This window comes from Plasmodium gonderi (genome assembly GCF_002157705.1).
Source record: "Plasmodium gonderi DNA, contig: Chr12, whole genome shotgun sequence".
Taxonomy (NCBI): Eukaryota; Apicomplexa; class Aconoidasida; order Haemosporida; family Plasmodiidae; genus Plasmodium; species Plasmodium gonderi.
Window position 1 is genome coordinate 370,465 of NW_021628937.1, and position 23,253 is coordinate 393,717.

The 23,253-nt window shown below is 29.1% G+C and overlaps 5 protein-coding genes across 5 annotated transcripts; 2 read left to right on the plus strand and 3 right to left on the minus strand.

Moving 5' to 3' along the window:
* Positions 1–496: 496 nt before the first annotated feature.
* On the minus strand, positions 497–3,691 carry PGO_120570 (phosphatidylinositol transfer protein; the record flags this gene model as incomplete). Its single annotated transcript, XM_028688853.1, has 1 exon — positions 497–3,691. The coding sequence occupies one exon, from the start codon at positions 3,689–3,691 to the stop codon at positions 497–499; it is 3,195 nt and encodes a 1,064-aa protein (XP_028544654.1).
* Positions 3,692–12,505: 8,814 nt separating this feature from the next.
* PGO_120580 (transcription factor with AP2 domain(s)) lies at positions 12,506–14,362 on the plus strand (the record flags this gene model as incomplete). Its single annotated transcript, XM_028688854.1, has 1 exon — positions 12,506–14,362. The coding sequence occupies one exon, from the start codon at positions 12,506–12,508 to the stop codon at positions 14,360–14,362; it is 1,857 nt and encodes a 618-aa protein (XP_028544655.1).
* Positions 14,363–16,397: 2,035 nt separating this feature from the next.
* PGO_120590 (hypothetical protein, conserved) lies at positions 16,398–17,159 on the plus strand (the record flags this gene model as incomplete). The annotated part of the gene is made up of 1 exon (XM_028688855.1): positions 16,398–17,159. One exon carries the CDS (start codon positions 16,398–16,400, stop codon positions 17,157–17,159), a length of 762 nt encoding a protein of 253 aa, XP_028544656.1.
* Positions 17,160–17,564: 405 nt separating this feature from the next.
* On the minus strand, positions 17,565–18,875 carry PGO_120600 (hypothetical protein, conserved; the record flags this gene model as incomplete). The annotated part of the gene is made up of 1 exon (XM_028688856.1): positions 17,565–18,875. The coding sequence occupies one exon, from the start codon at positions 18,873–18,875 to the stop codon at positions 17,565–17,567; it is 1,311 nt and encodes a 436-aa protein (XP_028544657.1).
* A 1,720-nt stretch (positions 18,876–20,595) lies between these two features.
* Positions 20,596–21,686, minus strand: PGO_120610 (hypothetical protein, conserved; the record flags this gene model as incomplete). The annotated part of the gene is made up of 2 exons (XM_028688857.1): positions 20,596–20,696; positions 21,032–21,686. 2 exons carry the CDS (start codon positions 21,684–21,686, stop codon positions 20,596–20,598), a joined length of 756 nt encoding a protein of 251 aa, XP_028544658.1.
* Positions 21,687–23,253: the final 1,567 nt, after the last annotated feature.

Here is a 23,253-nt window from a genome sequence, read left to right on the forward strand (position 1 = left end):
TTCTCTTTTTCTCTCTTTCTCTTTTTCTCTTTTTCTCTTTTTCTCTTTTTCTCTTTTTTTTTTTTTTTTTTTTTTTCCTTTTCCATTATCGCTGCTGCTACTTCGTTAACCATGCTGAATAATCCCTCCTCTACTAGCTCTTTTTCTTGTAGTTGTAATTACAGCAATTGCAGCAGTTGCAGCAGTTTCTTTTTCCGTTTTGGTTCTTCTATTGTGGAAAAGTAATAATATGCTTGCACTACAAACGTCAGATATATTTATCTTTTATTTCTATTCTTTAACTGGGAAAAAAAAAAAAAGCATTCTGCATTTTTGCTCTGCTTCAAAGTTAATATCATAAAAATGTGGGATCTAATCTTCTCTTCATTTAACGTAGATTCAGCTCGATTTATGTATTTATGTGTATCTAAATGTTACATATATATTGATCATTTAGGAAGGAAAAAAAAGGGGAAATAGTTGGGAATAACTTATTCAACATATTTAAAATTGGATCCTAGAATTTCATACTAAAAGGAACAAATTCGTATTTTATATTTTCTTTTTTCTGTTGATAAAGGGATTTATGAAATTCTCCTTTCTGATATTTATTTTCGCTAGCTAAAAATGATGCCACAGAATTAATATTTGATGGTGCATCTAATGAAAATGTATAAGCCTTGTCATAACCCAAAATGGAGTGCTGGTTCATGTCGTCATGATACAAAAATACAAATATGAACATAAAAGACGATAAGAAAAAATAAAGCATTAACTTAAAATGTTTATAAATACACATAAATGAATAGACAATTGAAATTACTGACAAAACGTAAAAAAATGAGTAAGGTGTATGCATATTTCTACTGTTCATATCTTCTTTGTGATTGTACATATCTTCTACTACATTGTTTGAAATATCATCTAATATGTTACTACTATTATTCACACTATTCATATCAATACTGAAAGAATTCGAAATGGCTTCTATATCCTTGCATGTTAAATAGTTCCTCTTCCAATACATCTTTTCAACATTGTAATCGTTTTCATTAAGGTAAAATTTTTCTCCATCAATTAAGTAAAACATGTTATGGTTGTTGTTCTCTTCCCAAATATGTTTGTTTTTAAGTATAAACATATCCATTACCTTTATTTCTTCTACATCTATATTTTCGCTCAATGAAGAAAATATATTATAGTGTCTTTTCATCATCTCAACATTTGTAATCTTTTCAATATTCTTGGCATCTTTCTTATTTGTAGAATTTTCTATATCTAACCTATTGACCCCTATCATACTACACGGGATATTATTCAAGTCCATTTTCTTCATCCAAAGCATATCATTACTTTTCTCAAATTTTCTTCCCTCCTTCTGTGTTCTGTTTTCCCAATTAGTCCTTGTCATCTGTTCAGCATTCTTATTATTCATAATGGTTGTTATCTTCACATCCAGCATAGACTTTTCCTCCATTTCGATTACATTTTCAGAATTCAGATAATCTGCACTCTTCGACACAAGATTATTTACAACAAATATGTCGCCGTTTCTTCCTTTAAATTCTCCAATTCTATGTAATTCCTCATTCTTCAAATTTATTTCTTCTTTCAGCTCATTCTTTCCCCTACTGTTGTAGTAACTAAGCTTATTTTTCTTCATGATGTAGTAGTTATGTAATTTTCTGTTGTAAAATAATCCTTCATTTAAATGATACACATGTTCACTATATTTCTGCTTCTCATTTTTAGAACTTTTATTAATTCTTTTTTTTATGCTTCTATTCTCATTTGTGTCATTTTTAAAAAACAGGGAGTGATCTAATTTATTAGATTCAACAATTTTTTCAAATTCCTCTTTACCCTTATAACTTTTCTGCGTGGAAATACTATCAAAGACTTTTTCATCTAAGTTATCTGTCACTGTTCCTTCTTCCTCTATATCTGACACAGATTCAAACAGAACTCTACTTCTGATCTTGGTATCAATCCCATCCATTTGTTTTTTGCTTTTCTCTTCTGTCTTTTCTTTTTCTTCTTCTTCCATCACATTTTTTGGTGCATCTTGCTGCTTCTTATGATTAACAGATGAAGAAGAGGAAGACTCTTTATCAATCTTCTTCTTTTTTGTTTTTCCATTTGACACTTTTCCCCCCACTGATGATGATTTACTCTTGGGTTTATTCGCTCTTGCAATGAGTTCTTCAGTATTCTGATCTACATCAACATTTTCCATCATTCCTTCTGTGTTACTGCAACTGCTACTACTGCTACCAGTGCTATCACTCATGATACTCATTTTTGTGCTTCCATCGGATCCATCAGACGACTTGGACGAATTTGAATCAATTGAATTTGTTTCATCGTCTAATTCAATTCTATGCAACATCTCATCCTTATCACCTAGGCTACTTCCTTCTTCAGATGTGCCTGAAATGAGTAAAGTTTCACCTGAATCTTCCTTACCTTGGATATTACTATTTTTACTCCTTTTGCTGTTATGTGTCTCTGAATTAGTACATTTTCTAAGATTGCTTTCTTTTTCTACTTTTTCATTTTTATCACATTCTGAACAATCATCCTTTATACATTTTCCTCCATTATTTTTCTTCTTATTCTCAACAGAATCTGTTTCTTGATAATGTTGTTCATGCGCTTCTTTCACTTCATTTTCATGTTCTTCTCCCTCCTCTCCTACTAGTATACTCGTGGTGTTTGTTCCAGCATTAATTTGGGATGAGCTAGATTTTGAATCACGGGAACCATTGTCTTCATCCATACTGACATGTTCACAGTCCTTTTGAACAAAAGGAGAGTCCCTATGCTGCATAGGATTACATTTATTTTTAGAATAATCCCTTCTTGCCATGAATTCAACAGCTAAGGAAGAATCTTCTTCTACATTTAAACCTACATCCTTCCAAAATTCTTCTAACGTTCGTTGTGACTCTAATTCAGAATTTCTGATATATTCATCTGATAAATCCATCCAATCATCAATCCAACATAAACCTTTTCTGTGATACTTTAGAAGACTTTCTTTAATAACAGAAACAATCCAATTTTCTAATTTCGAGCAGAACATACCAAAGTAAGGAATATCAATAGTAAACAATTTATAGCAAGTCATAATTACTTTACTATTATTAATCCAATCTTCAGTTAATCTTCCTCTTTTTGCCTTTTCACTATAAAATAAAGTTGGATCTTCTTCAGGTAAATAATCCTTCGAGGGTAGCTTATCATTCACAATATCAATATTAATAACTTTTCTTTGAGCTAATAATTCTTCTGATATATTAAATGGATTGTCTTCAGTGTTATATCCTGGAAAATGTGTTGATTCTACATGTACACGTGCTTTTGGAAATCCACTAGCTTCATATTCAGTTTTTAAATATGGGTAAGCAATCCATGATTTCTCATCAATTAAACAATATTTGGGATCAACAAAATTTAATAACCATTTTGGTATTTTATTCACCAAATTCATTCTTTTAAAGATATATTTCGAATCATTTCCATTCTCATCTTCATATTTATTATTTTTCAAAATTACTAAACTTCTTGAATCAAATTTGTTGTTATGACCAACTCCATATAATGTATTTTCTACATCTTCATGTGATACTCTGGCCAAAAGATACAACTGACAAATTTTGTATTCCTCCATGGTTAGAGGCATCGCAAGTCTAAATTCAACTAGCTTCATTTTTTTTTTTTTTCTTCTTTTTTTTTTTTTTGTTTTATTACCTGAGTAAGGGTTTCTTATCACATACGTTTTCGTTATGTACCACTTTGATATAAGCTTATACGTCTGTATATATATATAAGTGCATATGGTATGTGTCTATATGTCTGATCCTGTGCAGAAAAAAAAAAAAAAAAAAAAAAATCTAATTACTCTTTTTTACTTTTTATCTATGTTCTGGATTTTCCTAATATGTATTTTCCCAAGTATAGTTTTGATAATTAACTTTTAATCCAAGCATATAATACAACCCCTTTCTCGTTAGCAATGATTTGAATTTTTCTGCATATCAATACTTCCATATATGCTTGCACCAATGTCTGTCGTATGCACTTGGTTCATACGTTACTCTCGAATTGTATAAATACGGAAAATTAGTTTCAAATGTGTATGCGAGTAGGCAAACAAGAATAGAAAAAATTTTAATTTTTTTTTTTTTTTTTTTTTTTACTTGTGCACTTTTAACTTGTTTTATTTTTTAAATTTCTTTCTACAGATATGTCGAAATGTCATTTCTCACGAGCATGGTTGGGCGAATATTGTTTGTCTCTTTCAATGTCTTCCTTGTTTATTAATTATATGTCAGTATGTATGTCAATATGTATGTCAGTATGTATATATGTTTATATATATTTATGCTTATATATACTTGTGCAAACGACTATTTTGCGTCGACAAGTAATACCACGAACACAGGTATGTAGTAGGTTCTTTGAGTCTACATGTATGTATAATATGTATATACACAATTTGAGCGTCTTCTCATACACGTGGGAACTTATGCATGGTCTATGTGCAAACACAAGGAGTTCCTTGTCCAATATTCGTGTATAAGATAATAATTCTGTTCATATGACATCTCGCCATAGCAAAAATAAAAAAAAAAAGAAAAATGAAAAAAATTAAAAAAAAAAAAAAAAAAATACTCTGAGAAATAGTAGATATATAACACAAGCTTTTAATTTCCTCTTTTCAATAATTTTTATGTGACAAAAAAAGAAAAAAAAAATTATCTCAATCTTGGCTTAATTTTATTTTTTCTTCCTATCAAACGATATGTATATATACATATATATATATATTATTTTCCCAATCTTATTTTCCTTGTGAATGTCGGTAAAATATACCTTCTTTTTTTTTAAGGCTTTCCTTTTTTTTTTTTTTTCACATTGCGCGCGCGTTCCTTTTTTTTTTTTTTTTTTTTTCCTTTCTCTTTTCTTTATTTACTTTGGGCTTTGCTTAATTTTATTTATTTTTTCTTTTATACCTGCAATTTCCTGCTATTTTCGATCCATATTGTGTGGTTTTATTTTGTTATGTTACTTATTATTGTATTAATTTTACAATACCTTTTTATATTGTTATTACTTTCATTATTAAAATTATTACTATTACAATTGTTACTACTATTATTATTACTATGCTATTATACTGTTATTATTACTATATTGTTATTTCTATTATTATTTTATTATTATTTTTATAATTATATTATTATTATTTTATTTTTATTATAATTATTATTATTATTTTTTTTTTTTTATTCTAAAAGCTTAGTATATTAAACTCCGATAAATATATATAAATTCCACTGAGAGATCCGATACATCTTATTTCACAATTATATATGTCCCACTTCATTTTTTTTTTTTTTTTTTTTTTTACCTTGTTCATAATTTAAAATTCCAAAATGAAGATTTACAAACATACAATATTAATAAACTATCCTCTATCCTTATGCTTCTTCTCCCCTCTTTAGTTGTTCTCAGTTTTTTTTTTTTTTTTTTTAAAATCACCTTAAGTCATTTCTCAGTTTCCAATATTTTACATCATTTATGTAAAAAGATGTAAATGCAAAATAGTTGTGTTATTTATTTTATACATCGCGTTGTTACGTTTTGCCTTTGCATATTATATGAGAGGCATACAATTTTTTTTTTTTTTTTTTTTTTTTTTTGTTTTATTTTTTTTTTTTATTTTTTTTTTTTTTTTTTTTTTTTTTTTTTTTTTTTTTTTTTTTTTTTTTTTTTTTTTTTTTTTTTTTTTTTTTATTTTTTTTTTTTTTTTTTTTTTTTTTAGCTTAATTTTTTTTCTTAATCTTATTGCTTCATCTTATTTCTTCATTTTATTGCTTCATCTTATTTCTTCCTCTTATTCCTTCATTTTATTGCTTCATTTTTTTTTTGCCATATTTTGTTACAATATATTATTATTTTCTCCATTTCTACATTATTGGTAGTTCATATATCAAAAGAAAAAAAAAAAAAAAAAAAAAACGGCACTGTCAAATTTGTTAGCGCTATATGTATTGTACATATATATGTACCTGTGTATAAACCTATTTAATATTCTGATGTATGAATAATCTAAAAGGTTAATTGAATTTTTTACCTTTCTTCAAATACGGAAAATTTTTAATATTCAATCTACAAATTATCAATTTTGTTATCTACTTGAACTTTATGATGTTTTTTTGTTTTTTTTTTTTTGCAAATGTTATTTTCCCATCACTAAGATAGTTGACAAATATGTATGGATATGTGGATGCATGTATAGATATGTGGATGCATGTATGGATGTGTGGATGCATGTATAGATATGTGGATGCATGTATGGATGTGTGGATGCATGTATGGATGTGTGGATGCATGTATGGATGTGTAGATGCATGTATGGATGTGTGGATGCATGTATGGATGTGTGGATGCATGTATGGATGTGTGTGTGCATGTATGGATGTGTGGATGCATGTATGGATGTGTGTATGCATGTATGGATGTGTGTATGCATGTATGTATTATGTGTATATATGTGTGTATATACATATATATGTACATATGTACGTATATATGATATGATTTTACTTTTATAAATAACAACAAAAATCACGGAGTGATAGGCGGAATTTCAGTTATTGCATGTTATCCTGTAGGTATGGGCGAATGTTTCACCTTCTGTATTTTTGGCAACCGTTAGAACATTTTGCAATTCTTATCACTTCTAATTAGTTTAAAAAAAAAAATAAGACTGTTCATAAAGAGTCTAGTATGTGTACTACCCAAGTGGGGAAATCGTTTAACCACAAATTTACAGGTAACACTTGTGCATATGCATAATTAACTTCACTGAATATTTTTTCATCTATACATACACAATGGCTATATACACAAGCATTAACGAAATATGATGTCGTGGGAAATTTTGTGCTGAAATATTACTCCATACATAGTCCTATAAATACATATTTATCAGCTAATACGGTTTTTACTAATCTATAAAAATGATCCATTTTAAGCGAAAACAAATTGGGTAAATAACTCTACTTTTTTTTAAAAAAAAAAAAAAAAAAAAAAAAAAATAGCTTAAAAAGTTACATATTCAGTGATGGAAATTTTATCTTGACCTTTTTGTTTCTTATTGTACACACACAAATATGTATATACTCGTTCAAAGTATAAAATTATACAAACATTTATGAATGTTCACTACAATTTTACTTACACTCTCCTTCTTACCATTAAAAAAAAAATTTGTCATAAATGTATTGTCATATAATATGCTACTTATGATTTATATATGATCTCCTTTGCTGGTGTGTCCCATTTAGACATCTCTTTATCTGCGATATACGTCTCATGCTTGACATTCTTCTCACCCTTGTCATAACTTTTTCTTTTTTGTGAATTCAATGACATTATGTTTTCCCTTCCCCCCCTCCAAAAAAAAAGAAAGTTAAGTTCTGCACTATCGATGGTCTCAATTTTTGGGAAGTTTTTTTTTTTTTTTTTTCTGTTTTTCCTTCCCTCGCTCTCTAATCCCATAGTGGAAATGAAACTGAGCTGAAATTTTAGTTATACAACTTTCTCATATATTCAGGATTTTTTTTTTTTTTTTCTTCATCCAAATCTTTCCCTTCCATCCTTGACATCCCTTATGACTCTAGCTTATATTTTTCAACTAGCATGTTCTTACTCAAAGCTGTTCATATGTGTGCAGCATATTTAAGGAAAATATTCACTGTACAAAAAGAAAATAACACTTTTAATGTAACTTAATTGGTAGGTCTCTTTCAATTTAATCTTTTGGATTTTTTTTTTTTTTTTTTTTTTTAATCTTAACCAACTTATTTCGCGTAATAAAATTGCTTATTCGTGTGATTGTTTACCTTCTTTTTTTATTTCTTCCCTTTTATGAATGTCCATACATGTCCATCTAATTATCGATCGTATGATATTTTTTTGCAGTTAGAATTTTTCTCTTCCTACATTTATGTAACGCAGTAGGTGTGTTTACTTTTGAGATATAATTTTTTTTTTTTTTTTTTTTGTGCAACACAGTAAAACAAAAAATGTTTCATGTGTAGCTTTTTAGATATACCTTTACACATATTATTCTGTTTCCACTTGAAACTGCAAAATCTGTATCCCAATTCGTGTAAATCATTTCAGCATGTTTTTTTTTTTTTTTTTTTTTTTTTTTTCGGATGTTAATCGTTGATCATTCCCCCAAGTTTTATACGAGTATAAATAAACATTCATTGTGTTTATCTAAGGACATAGAAACAGGTATACCATTTTTTATGCATGAAAAAACAAACACATTTTTTCGCAACTCAAAAAAACAAAAAAAAAAAAAAAAAAAGGGGGAAATATGAATAGCAAATATATCACTATTCTTGAACTTCAAAAGAATTCAATCGTGTGTTAAATAAGAAAAGAAGTAAAAATGAAAAGAATGTATAGACTTTTGAGTAAAAAACTATAGAAAGTGCACAGTATTCTCCCGAATTCACGAAAAAAAAAAAAAAAAAAAAAAAAAAAAAAAAACTTATAACCATTCCTTTGTGTGTTTTCAAAATTACCATCGACTTACTCATTTCTGTTATGTGTCAAAATTAGTCAAAATTTTATCATCAATATTCTTACTTTTCCATATGAAGACACAAACATTTCTGGAAAAAAGTCGAATCAGCAATTTTTAAAAAAAACATTTTTTTTTTTTTTTTTTTTTTTTTTTTTCTTCTTCCTCCTCTCTATCCCTTAGAAATAAGAACTAAGCGTTCATCAGAACATGACATATCGCATGAGGCGCAATGAAACGTCAATTGTGAAAATTTTTTTCTTTTTTTTTTTTTGGTGCACATGCATAAAACTGGAATTGATGAATTGATACACCGCGCATGCATGGTTATCCAAAGGACGTGCACATATACATTACATAAATGTACACCGAAACGAACAAATTAGTAGATGAAGTTCTAATTGAATTTTCATTTTTTTAGGCTCAGACCATTATAAAAGTCTTACGAACAAAACTCAAAATGTTGTCAATCTTATTTTGTGTTTTAAACATTTAAAAAAAATAAATAATTAATTAATTAAAACAGTCGTTAGCCTTTTAAGTTGGTTGCTTTACCATTTAATTATCTCGATATATGCCCACTTGATCGTTTATTCACTTACTGCACACTATCCAATGTCATAGAAAAAAAAAAAAAAAATCCCCCTTGTCAACTCGGAGAAACAAGGAAGTTAACACATTGGAGACGTATGACCTTATATATATACGTATGTACATTTCATACATACATGCATACATATGTGAACAACTGTGCTCCTATTGGCCAAAGTGCTCACACCCATTTGACTAGAAACTTTCTATACTTAAAATGAACACTTTCAGACAAAGGGCTTGAAACCACTAAGCGATTCACAGAAATATGTAACAACAAGAAGAAAAAAAAAAAAAAAAAAAAAACTGTTATTTATCATTTCATTTCGCCCCTCTACACCATTTCACACGTACAGTTAACAATTTATGAGTTAAAAAAACTTCCACATATATATCCGCAAATGTGCTTACAACCAAATATTAAAACACTAATATGCATAAATCCATATAAATTTTAAATAAGGGCATGCTAATTTTATATGAACGTACATAAATTTAAGGTGGAAGCACACACATTTTGTATGAACGTACATAAATTTAAAGTGAAAGTATACACATTTTGTATGAACGTACATAAATTTATATGAATGCCCCGTAATTTCACATTCATCTACACTTTTTCTCGCGCGAATTACCAAAGGAGATGTACCACCACCAAATTGGTTGTGCAATCTAAGAAGAAACGTAGTGCCGCAAATGTACAAGTGTGAAAGTTCTTATCTGAATTGTTTAACCAACCATAAAGCAGTAAAAAAAAAAAAAAAAAAAGAAAAAAAAAAATTTACGAATGTGCATATAACGGTAAAGAGATAGAGACGTATAAATACATTGTAGCAACATTTTCCGCAAATAATTAAAATAAAAGTAAAAGTAAAAATAAAAATACCACTTGAACAAGCATAACATTTGCCAATTTTGCAGTTAGTGGTAAATATTTTATACACTCTAAAGAAGCTATTCCTATATATATATATATATATATATATACACATATCACAATTTAAAAAAAAAAAAAAAAACTTTTACTCACACGTTTATCTATCCCTATGTGTGTGTATACACATAAATATATGCCTTTAATGGTACATATTCTTGCACCTATCTCTGCAAGCTGTGTGGTTTTATAACCCACTTTTCCTCAAATATACTCAAGTTCACGTAACCCTTTTTTATTATTTTTTTTTTTTTTTTTTTGACTAGTTGCATTTTATGAGTATTTTTTAATTGTGTATATAAGAGTGTGGTCAAGTATTTTTACACTTACCAACTAGTAGTAGGCGTGTGCAAGTGACACTTATCACAACTTCATTGTGTTCCACAATCAGCATGAACTTGTGCGTTGGCATATAATCATACATAAGTGTGGATAAATGGACATCCACACAAATATATACATTGGTAAATACACCTAAGTACTTATTCGAATTCGTCCGTTTGCTCTTTCAATAAACTTCTTCTGTGCTTAGCATTCAAGAGCATGCACCCTTGTTCATAAAAAAAAAAAAAAAAAAAAATTCAGAAAAAGAAATAAACTTGTATGTAGCATAGCGCAGCCGAAAGCAAAATTCCATAATAAGTTCATGTCAGAAAAAATATACATGTAATTTTACAACACTACCAAGTATTTATTAGTGCTTCATTTTTATTTCACTCTTTTTTTATTTTTTTATTTTCTTATTTTTTTATTTTATTATTTTTTTTTTTTTTTTTTTTTTTTTTTACTCTCCCTTTTTCAAGAATCCGTAGTGACTTCTTACATATATACATGTGCAATGCATGCATATTGTGACTTGAACTTGCGCATGCAATCGCACATACACATGCTCACGTTTAAGGCCTCACTTTGCAAGGGCAAATTGAATGAAGAATAAAAAAAAAAAAAAAAAAAAAAAAAAAATTGTCCCAAGTGTCCAAATAAATTATAGACACTAGAATAGTACAAACAAAAATTTAACTAAAAGGGGTGACCGACGAATAGGTGTAAAGAAGACAAGAATGCAAATCCAAGCAATATCAGAAGCAGTAGTAGAAGCGTGATCATAAATAGAAAAAGAAAGAGAAAAATAGAAAGAAAAGATATATTTCGTTGGAGAACAAAATATTTCATATGAGAATGTATACGTGTACTCCATCCTCCCCACCCCCCACTCCCTTTTTTCACTAATTCTGCAACCAGCTTTTTTCCCTACAAGTGTATGAATAATGCACAAATAAATATTATTGCGTCCTTTCTTTTAATTTAATATAATTTTTGCTTCACAGCGCTATAAAAGAGAAGGATAATATGAATATTTGTAAATCCACACAAATTTATGTTGTAAAGATTATCTTTACCTTCTTTTGCATGCTTAACACAGTAGAGATATACTTTTTATTTTTGTAATTGCATTATGTTACAATACATTAAGTTAAATTAAATTGTTTTGTTTTATTTTTCTTTCAATAAATAAATACGTACATATCCCAACCCTATTTAATCTCTTCCTTTTTTTTTTTTTTTTTTTTTTTTTCCCATTTTTGTAAAAAATATTTTTCTATATATTATACGCATGTTTAATTCAACTTTTTTTTTACACGTCTCTTAAAGGTACAACAAATAAATGTTGAAAAATTAAAAAAGTTTAAATCTTCACAATTATATATGTGAACATGTATATATTTATTTATCTATTTTGAGCACATAATACGTATATATACATTTTTTAATTTCTGTTTTACAGCTTGTTCATTACCCCTTCGTAATGACCTCTATGTCCGATTTAAGCGAATGCTTGCTATATATATGTATATTAATGTCCATACCAAATTTTATACATATATGAACATATATATATATATATATATATATATATATATATATATGTATATATTTTTTTTTTTTTTTTTTTTTCCCCCCTCACATTAAGGAAAAGAAATAAATTGATAAAAAAAAAAAAAAAAAAAAAACGTGCAAATTTATCACGCAATCTTCTTCAACTTGTCCATTCATCCACCTTTTTGTAGAAATTATTTCTCCATTTTGACAACTACATGTATACATTCATAAGGACATACACAACGTTTGCATAAATTAAACGTAAGTCCTCTAGTCCTGTATATATACCTCTTTTACCTTTGCAGGTGAAATAAATTGACTAGTGTTGCACAAACTAGTTTTTTTTTTTTTTTTTTTTTTTTTCTCTCTCTTTTTCACACACACATTAGACACATCCCTTGCATAACATCTTCAGCGTATGCATATCTATTGAGACAAGATCAAAGGAAGGATTGTTCATGCATTTTATTTTCCCTCCCTATCCTCTTTTTGAACAACACATGAAAACTATGAATTATTTTGACGAAAACGAAGCTAAGTATATAAAGAAACAGAAGAAAATCGAAAGATGTCATAGTGTGTGGAAAAAAATAATTAGAAAAAGCTTAGGATGTACTAGAGAAGAAATAAGAAAGAGCGTTGCCAAGAGTAAAAGAGAAAAAGAAAGATTAATTTCTATTCTTTATGGAAGTGTATTTAGGGGAAAAAAGTATCTTCTATATACCAGAAAATGGAGGGGAAAAACTTTAAATGAAATAATTAATCAAGACAAAAAAAATTATATTAATTTAAAAAATTTAAAAAATGTAGACAATAGCTATTTCTACAAATTAGCCTTAGGATACGTTGATGAAAATGATAACAACAATATTAAAAACACAACAGATTCACAATACTTAAAAAATGACCATCATGCTAATACACGCTCAAATGAAAGAAGAAAGGTGCATAACCAAGAATATGCAAATGAACATATCAGCAACCAGCCAACTAGCTACACAAACAACACTGCAAATGTGCATGCAAATGTGCATGCAAATGTGCATACAAATATGAAGAAGAATCAAACACATCTGAATAACAGCAATATAATGACCAGGAAAAAAACGCATTACGCAGAAAAAAGTACACGGATTAATGAAAATGATCAAGTATACGAAAAATTAAATTATCTAGAAAAAAGAAGCTATAAAAATAGATCTAAAATAGATATCTACAACAACTCGCACAGTACAAATGGGGACGCAAGCAATTACTATTACTATGGCAACCAAATCGAAAATGGGAACTCTAATTTTAATTCAACTAGTAACTACTACAACATAGGTAGTAACAATAACAATGTCAATAGAGGTACAAACACGCGAAGTGCTAACAGCAGAAGTGGAAGCAACATAAATGATCATACATGGCCTGAACCACAACCTGATGAAAATACAATGATCAAATATAAGTATCTACCCACAGGGGTTTTCTACAGTAGAGTTTCAAGATCATTCATAGCCAACTGGATTGATGATAAATCAAAAAAACAAATTAAAATGCCATATAAAATTGCTGAATTTGGGGTAGAAAAATGTATGATTTTAGCCATACTTTCAAGAAATCTTAGAATTAGCAATCAAAATAGTGCCTTGAAATATTATGATAATTTAACTGAAGATCAAAAAGAAAAAATGTTACAAGCTATTAGAACAACTCAGAAAAGCGAAAAGCTCTTTAACGATATGCTTAGGCCTAACACAAAGGACATATCTAATACGGTTCAAAGTAGAACATTTCCAACCTACACGTCTATGTGGAATGGGACGTGCAACCAATCAGATAGTCAAGCTGGCCAACCAAACAGACAAACAAATCAACTAAATAGACAAGCGGGCCAAATACACAGCCAAACGAACCAACCAAATAGCCAAGTGGACCAACCAAATAGCCAAACGAGTGAACTACACAACCAAACGAACCAACCAAATGTATATAATAACAACTCAATGAACCGGAATAATGAACCCAAACCAACTGCGATTAAAAAAACAGGTATTGAAAAAAAGAAAGCGAAACAGTCTTATAACAACTTAGAGAAATTACCTACAGGTGTTTATTTTTATCAAGGATCATATGTAGCGAATTGGTGGGAAACACAACAAAAGAAACAATTCAAAGTTCCATTTAAAATTTCTGAACATGGAATAACAAGAGCCAAAAATCTAGCCATCATTTCTAGAATTCTCAGATCTTCATCCGTTCAAGATGTAAATGCAATTTTATCCCAAATAGAACAAACTAAAAATTTCACTAAATTGAACTATGCAACCATTGCAACTTTAGCTTTTAAATATATACAAAATACTCCAAAAAAAGAGTAACCGTATCAAGAATCATATGCATGATCTTGTACAAGTGTATACAAATTATATCCCCACCCGTACATGCATGACAACAAGAAACATGCATAACTTATGTGTGTAGAACACCATGATGCGTGTGCTGTGAGTGAGCAATAGTGTGCCATTATGCTTTGTGTATGCATGTAGTATACGCCTTGGTGTTTGTATGTGTATAGTGTCAAATTCAGACCTTTTCCCATATTCTGGTGCCCATTTATTCATAAATTGCACACTTATTTATGCAACGCGACATGATTCTTGTTTTACAGACACAAAGATACCCAAAATATATCAGTCAGGCATATACCACACCGGTGTACCTTATTACTATTATTATTTTACTTTTTTATTTCTTCTTCTATTTCTTCTTCTATTTCATTTTTTATTTCATTTTTTTAATTATAACTATTATTATTTTTACTTTTATTTGCTCAACCCGAATTAACAAATTCATGTATTTTTCAATTGAAAGAAGAATCACATATGAGTACTCTTCTGTATGTTTTGAAACTCCCGTACCCTATTACCCCTTAAATGTATTATATGTATATGTTAATGATATTTTAAACTTGTTACTCGTTTCCTTGTTTTTGTTTCTACTAATGTGTTTATGAATGTGACACGGTGTCTTTGTGTTGTTCCCTTATGCCAAATCAATTTTTACATATTTCATATTGGCCAACTCCACTCTACTTTTCACCTCTCCTCACTCATACGTACACACCCAAAATTATCACAAAAAATGTGTATATAATCAATCTTATTTTTTAAGGCGAATTTTTAGCTGTACATTAATTCCTTTTCATTTGCGAATAATGCAAAAGTTCCTGTTCCTACATAAGTGTTAATTCCTACGTATTTATGCTCTTTACACATTTAAGAAGTGCAATATATTTTTTTCTTTTTTAAATGGATTTTAAAGACAATAAATTTTTTAGTGCATTTTTTAAGCCCATTTTTTAGCCTATTTTTTAGCCCATTTTTTAGCCTATTTTTTAGCCCATTTTTTAGCCTATTTTTTAGCCCATTTTTTAGCCTATTTTTTAGCCCATTTTTTAGCCTATTTTTTAGCCCATTTTTTAGCCCATTTTTAAGCCCATTTTTTAGCCCATTTTTAAGCGGATGTATGTACCTTTTACACACAAAAGCTTACTTTAATTATATACCTCTTTGAAATGTGCTCATGCAAATACCTTCACCCGTTTCTACACCGGTACACATGTTGCATAAACAAACTTTAACATTTTGACTAAATGCCGTATGCCCAATTCGTATGTTTTACTATGTAACAGGTATGTATTCATGCCCCTTCTCCATCCCCCGCAGTTATACATTTTCATTGTAGACACACAAAAAAAAAAAAAAAAAAAAAAAAAAAAAGAGTAATAAAATAAAATTGACAATTATAAATGTTGCATATCCTTTCTTCTATGAACTTGACAAGTTTTACAAATACTTAGATAAACCGTTTTAATTATCCATTAATATTAAAAACCTCTCTTGAGTGAAATCTGAAATGCCTATATTGAAATTCACTTTTTATTTTTTGAAAAAAAAAAAAAAAAAAATACACACATTTCGCATGAATGTTCATGTAATTTCCCGCGTTTGGTCTAGCTGTTCATACATTTTGTACCTTTTTTTTTTTTTTTTTTTTTTTTTTTTTTTTTTTTTTTTTTTTTTTTTTTTTTTTTTTTTTTTTTTTTTTTTTTTTTTTTTTTTTCTCCCTTGTTCTTATTTTCACCACTTGCACATGTTTACCAGCAAGGTATTGCAATTATGCTAGAAATGGTGGGGAGGAAAAAAAAAAAAAGAGGTGATAAAAAAATTTCTAACTGCTTTGCTTTTCCCTTGAGTCAGCCATTTTTTCATCCTTTTTATATTTTGTGCACGCAAATAGGACATGTGCAAGTAACCCCCTCCCCCCAATGTCCTAGGCAAAGATACCTCAAAATATTTGCTGACAATATTGTAGGACATAATTAAAATTACCCACAACTGCACTAACTCTAAGATGGATGACTTTCTGATCAAGTTGAAAAAAATTTCTGAGCAGTATAATAACCTATTACTGGAAAAAAAGATAATAGACAAACGAATTGGAAACGTGGAAGAAAATATAAATAAATATGAAGAAATCAAAGAGAAATCGTTGAAAGATGTGGAACTGAAAAAAAATCAATTGTTGAAAAATAAAAATAAACACATGATCATGTGTCAAAAAATGGAACAATTGAATAGTAAGCTGAACGAAATACTTATAAGAAAACAAAACATAGATGATGATGAAGAAAAAAAAGTAATAAAAAAGCAAATAAATACAATTAACAACACATATATTTTACTAAACAATGTTCAGAAGCTAAATGATGCAATACTTAAAGATGATGGTCATAATTATTATAAATTAATTATGGAAAAAATATATACTAACAGTTTTAGTAATAAAAAAACGCTAAACATACTAAACACTTTCTTACGTAAAAGCAAAGCAAATATGCAGGACAAAGATAGTGAAGAAAACAATAAATGCACAAAATATTTTAAAATTATTCAAACAAATGAAATAATTCAAAAACTGCTAATCCTCTTTTCATATGATCATACAACTTTAACAATAGATAAACAACAATTCTTATTTGTCCTCCTTATGAACATTTTAAGAAAAATTGTGTACCTGAACAAAAATTTCATTACTCCTGATAGCTCCTCCTCTAGTAGCAGCAACAAAGTTATTTATAATTTTTTGTACAATAATTATATACTGCTTCTATGATTCTTTTTCGACAAGGATCCCAAACTTCATCCATCCGTCTTTGCTATTTTTGTTTATGATTCTCTAGCAATTTTTTATGTATGCATTCACTTTTGGTTTTTGCCCTCTTTGTTATTTTTACCATTTGTACTAATTAAACAAAAATGAAGTAATAACTACAAGCAAAACTCCTAAATGGAAAGCGTGCTTTAAAAAAAAAAAAAAAAAAAACTGACACACACACATACACACTCTCGTTTAAAAAGCCAAATTGGTATTAAAAAAAGATCAGCACTCCTTTTTGCTTACCTTCTCATCATAACCATATATAATTCTATCCCCTTGTGAATATCACTTAACATAGTAGTTGAAAGAAGGCCTTCTCCGCAATGGATATATACACATTGATATTCATACATATAAAAGCTAGAGGTATTTCCACTGTCTACGCTGCTTACGATTGTAATGGAGTGGGTAAAACTCTTCCTTCCTTTCATTCGATATGTATTTGCCTGAACTGTTCAGGACGTACAATGCAAAATAGGTTCGTCCAAATTTTCTATTTCTTAACCCTATCATGTTATAAACACGCTGTGGTAACATTTCAATTTCTTTTGGATACTCAATAAAAATAAGACAATCCTGATCAAACAATTCACTATATGCTATGTTACGTATGAGATCACTGTAAACAATTTGTTCATACGGTGGAGTAAAGAATGCTAAATGAAATTTTTCATGAATATGAAATTTAAAGGGATATTTTAGTAACTCCATTGCATCTGCTCTTATTATTTTATTATATAAATGATATATATTACATAATTTTAAATTTTCAAAAATGGTTTTACAACTATTTAATGATAAATCAACAAAAGTAACATGAGAAAGATCTCTTGAAATACATTCGATACCTAAATTACCACTGCCACTAAAAACATCCAAAACATTTATATTTGCATTACTAAATATTCCTAAATGGGATAAAATATTAAATAGAGATTCTTTTACCTTACTCATCATTGGTCTTGTATAAGTATCAGGTGAATATATTTTTTTATTCTTAAGTTTTCCTTCATGGATACTTAAAATTTTCTTTTTTCTATAATTTATATTCATTGTTTCGTTATAAGTTTTTACTTTCAAAAATTTATATTTGGATTTTATTTTACTGTTTGTTTGTCTCCTTACATTTAGCTTTTCTTCTGGTATACCATACTCATCTTTTTTTATTATACTTTTTTTTTTTCCTCCTTTTACTTCATCCATTTTAGGGAGCAAATCTGATGCAATGTCTGCTTCTGCTTCTGCTTCTTCTTCTTCTTCTTCCCTTTGAGTGTTCAACAAATTGTTAGATTCTTCAAGTTCCTCCTCTTCCACTTTCTTTATTTTACCCATTTGGTCACCCATTTCATCCTTTCCCCAGCAAGTTGAATTCTTCTTTTTGATGCATTTTAAGTGATCAATTCTTTTTTCTCTCTTCCACCAATTTAAATTCAGGTAACGTCTTTCCTTAGTACACAGATAAAAACAGCCGTCTACATAAAGCACATTTTTTTTCCTTCCACAAATGATCGTACATGTTCTGTTAAAGTAAATATTATTATTCTTTATGTATTTATTTTTAAAACATGGTTTACAAGAGATTTTTATCTTCTCATTTTGAAGAGAAAAAAAAAAAAATACACATGTGAGAGTGAGAAAGAACTCCAATTTCACAATAGTGAAAAGGTTCATTTGTCATAGCAAAAGGGGTAAAAAAAAAAAAAAAAAAAAAAAAAGAAAAAAAGAAAAAAAAGAAACCCTTGCGATGCTCTCTTTTCATCCTCCCCCATTTTTCATTTCCTATATGTACATATATATATATATATATATCTAAGTATGTATGTGTACATATTTGCATGTATATATTTTTTTTCTTTACCCCTCTCTCTCAAATTGGCATTATTAGCCAAATTTGTGTCATAAGAAATTATTACACTTTCTGCACTTAATAACCAAATATATCACATTTTAAATAAACACAGTATCGCTTAGCAGAAAAAAAAAAAAAAAAAAAAATCGTCACTTTTTAAATAAGCACGTAGATTTGAAACGGTTTTGTGCCGTGTTAACCAAATGAAGAATCTTCAATTGTTGCACCACTATAACCTGTGCATTGTCGTCCCATAACTTTTTACGTATTTACAAATTATTAATTTTACATGTGGAAACATATTTTTCTTTTTTTTCTTTTTTTTTTATTTAGAAATTGATACATGAAATGAGAAATAATGAGTTCAATTAAGTTGAAGTTTTAAATAAATGAAGATTCCAAGGCAGGTAATGCAAAATGGGTGTGTGACGATGCAAGTGTTGCTATGCAATTGTGGCACAAGCAGGAAGAGATATGGCACTCACGTGTGCAAATTCTAAAGACTATATTTCTTAAGCAAAAGGACGACCTCAATAGTAGAACAAACAAATTAACCAAAACATGGAGGTAAATAATGAAGATGTGAAGTGTAGAATATTCCGTCCAGTGAGCAACATCGTACTTTCCAAAAAATAAAGCCAAATAGAGTACACTATGATAGGGTAAAATATAAAATAATAACATATAACATAATAACATATAACATAATAACATATAACATAATAACATATAACATAATAACATATAACATAATAACATATAACATAATAACATATAACATAATAACATATAACATAATAACATATAACATAATAACATAATAACATATAACATAGTAGGATATAACATTATAAGAACAGGGCGCTCCTAACAGATCACTCGCTCACGTAAACGCACACTGTACCATAGAAGCAGACGAGAAAGCCAAAAGATTAAATCTTAATGATATGTATAAAATCCAAAACACATTACACGAACGTGTGAAAAATGAAACATGAGAAGGATGAACAGAAAAAAAATGATAAATTTAATTAATCCTATGCGTGAAAAGTGAATCTCCCTCACAAAAACGAAGTGGTTGTAAAAAGCGATGTAAATCATTGCGCGATAAAAACAATTAGCACAAAGTGAAGAGAAAAAAAAAAAAAAAAAAAAAAAAAAAAAACCAAAAAAAATCGCTCTTCAATCGAAGCTTCATCTCCTCTGTGTACCTTAAGGAAATGCATTTTTTTTTTTTTTTTTTTTGGACATATCAAATTAGGATCAATCTTCTACAAAATTTGGCATTCAGATTTTTCTTTACCCCTACTTTCTTTATAGAAGGACACAAAAAAATGTGTAAAAAAGAAGAAAAATAAATGTAAATGTTAAGAGTAGCGCTAAGTTGTGGTATTAAGCACAATGTTTAGTGCTATGACAGATATGCAGTAGAGACAAATATTCCTGACATATATAAATAATACTTTTTTTTTCACACAAATGTACACATGGAAAAAAAAAAAAAAAAAAAAAAGAAAAGATAAACGCCTTCTCTCTCGATGCTTACATTGTATTCATGGTGAAGTATCCTACATTGTATTTTTTAATTCCCCATTCGTATTTAAAATAAATATCTCCGATACTTGTAAACAGGTTCGAATAATCTGCAAACAGACATATAGTAGTCAAGATGAAATCAAAAAAAAAAAAAAAAAAAAAAAAAATTCTTTTTTTTTGGAAATACGCAAAATGGGCTAGTGTCGTTAAAGCGTAGTGCACCAAGGTGAAAGTTGGATACTCAGATGCGTGGAGTGGGTGAAATGGGATCACGCAGACACAGCCAGTCACACATCTAGTCATATTGCTAAACACACAGCTAGTCACACTGCTAGACACACATCTAGTCACACACCCAGTCACACTGCTAGACACACAACCAGTCACACTGCTAGACACACATCTAGTCACACAGCTAGCCACACTGGGGTATAAATCTTACAATATTTGTACGCTGAGATAACGAAAAAAAAGTAAAAGTTCAAGGCGGGAACCTGCGAAGGAACCTTAACCACCAGTTTCTTCACTCCTGTTAAGTAATTAAAAGTTAATCTCCAAGAAGGAACATCAGATGGTGGTTTCAATTTTTTTCTAATGAACAAATTTTGTAGTGAATTCATAAGAACATCCGATAAATTTGGAACTTTGGATATTTTAAGAACATTGTGAGGTTCTAGCTTTATATCAAATTGTAGTATAGAATATTTGCTACGAAACTGATTAAATATTAATGTAACATCTGACATGTATTTTTTTATGGAAAAAGATTTATCATCATACCATTCCTCAAATTGTTTTCTTAATTTCATATAATTACAAATACTTGGTGTATTTGATTTGCAGAATTTATAATACAAGTTCCATTTAAATCTTTTTTCAAAAGAATCATCAAAAAAAAAATACGCTTTTACTTCATATCTACCAAGAACTTGCTCTTCTTTAAGTCTTAAGGACTTTTTATACCTCGTCGTGTATCGCACTATCTTTTTTTTCGCTGTTTTTATTAAACTCTTTTGTTTTTTCCCACATTCATTTTTCCTAATTCCTTCAACATATATTGATAAACACAACAACAAGACAAAATGAAACGTTTTCATTTCTCTCTAGATAGTGAAAATTTTGGGGTGGGGTGGGTTGGAGAAAAAAAATGTGATCTTAAGTTAATACAACTTATTTGATAAATAGATTGTACTACTGATCTCAGACTATAGCAACTTTGCTATTATCACAGTATACAATTTCTCGTAAAACCAGAGTTATGTCTTAGCCTTTGCAAATCCTCCAGCATTCAGACACTTATCTCAGTGTTCTTCTTCGGTGCAAAAAAAGTACGCGAATAATGGAGAAGTGAATAAATATCAAATGAACAAGTAGCAAACGAATAAGTAGCAAATGAATGAGTAGCAAATGAATGAGTGGCAAATGAATGAGTGGCAAATGAATGAGTGGCAAATGAATGAGTGGCAAATGAATGAGTGGCAAATGAATGAGTGGCAAATGAATGAGTGGCAAATGAATGAGTGGCAAATGAATGAGTGGCAAATGAATGAGTGGCAAATGAATGAGTGGCAAGTGGGGGGAAGCAAAGCATGCACAAGACAACTGCAATGCAAAAAGAAGACTTAAAAGGTGATGCTGATGAAATGGTAAAAAAATGAATGTCCTTTAACAATCTCCCTATTTCCTTATTTTTCATGTCACAGGTAAATAGACATTCCAGAAAATGTGACAAGAGATACATTTTTTTTTTTTTTTTTTTTTTTTTAAATTATGAAACATATAAAACACTTGACAAATGTTTCACGAACCATTGATACATAACTTATTCGGAAGTCACAAATGAAACACCTTTGGTAGAAATGATGCTGCACTTGCATGCACATAAAGCTTAAGCAGAGTAAAATGGACCAAAATGGGCCAAAATTGGCAAGGGAAAAAAGAAAAAAAAAAAAAAAAAATTGCATTAATTTGCAAACTGTGTCTTACTTGGAGTAAACCATTTCACTGTAGAAATAGCCATACTCATAAATGAAAAAAATATATTTATGTATCCACATGTATGTCTATATCATACACGCCTCCACCTGCTGAAGAAGTGAAAATGAAAATACACAAAAATCTGTTATACACATACCCAACTCGCAAATAAGGAACAGAGAACTCCCGGGAATAGAACAATCAGGAGGTATATAGCACGTCCAGAATTTAACATTTTCATTATCCAAAATAGAAAAAGATCTAAGAATAGAAACAAATGCTTCTACCATTGGAGCATATTCTTCCCATAAAATGAGAAATAATTAGGTATTCCCTCCTCCTCCTCTTCCTACTTTTTTTTTTTTTTTTTTTTTTTTTTCACCCCTCCCCCATTCTCATTTACACACATAATAAAAAAAGAAAATAAATCAGCAAAAATGTAAGTAGGAAAATGAATAGAAGTTCCCCTCGTTGATCTACTCCTAAATGGTTACAACTCGTCCATTGGAACAAGGAGAAAAAAAAAAAAAAAAATCGAAAGAGAGATAAACAGATTGAAAGAGAGATAAACAGACCGAAGGAAAGATAAACAGATCGAAAGAACACATTCCAGGGCAAGTGAAAATGTATAAACAAATTTCCTCAAATGTTCCATATAAATGTATGACTAAGCGCAAATGGATCTAT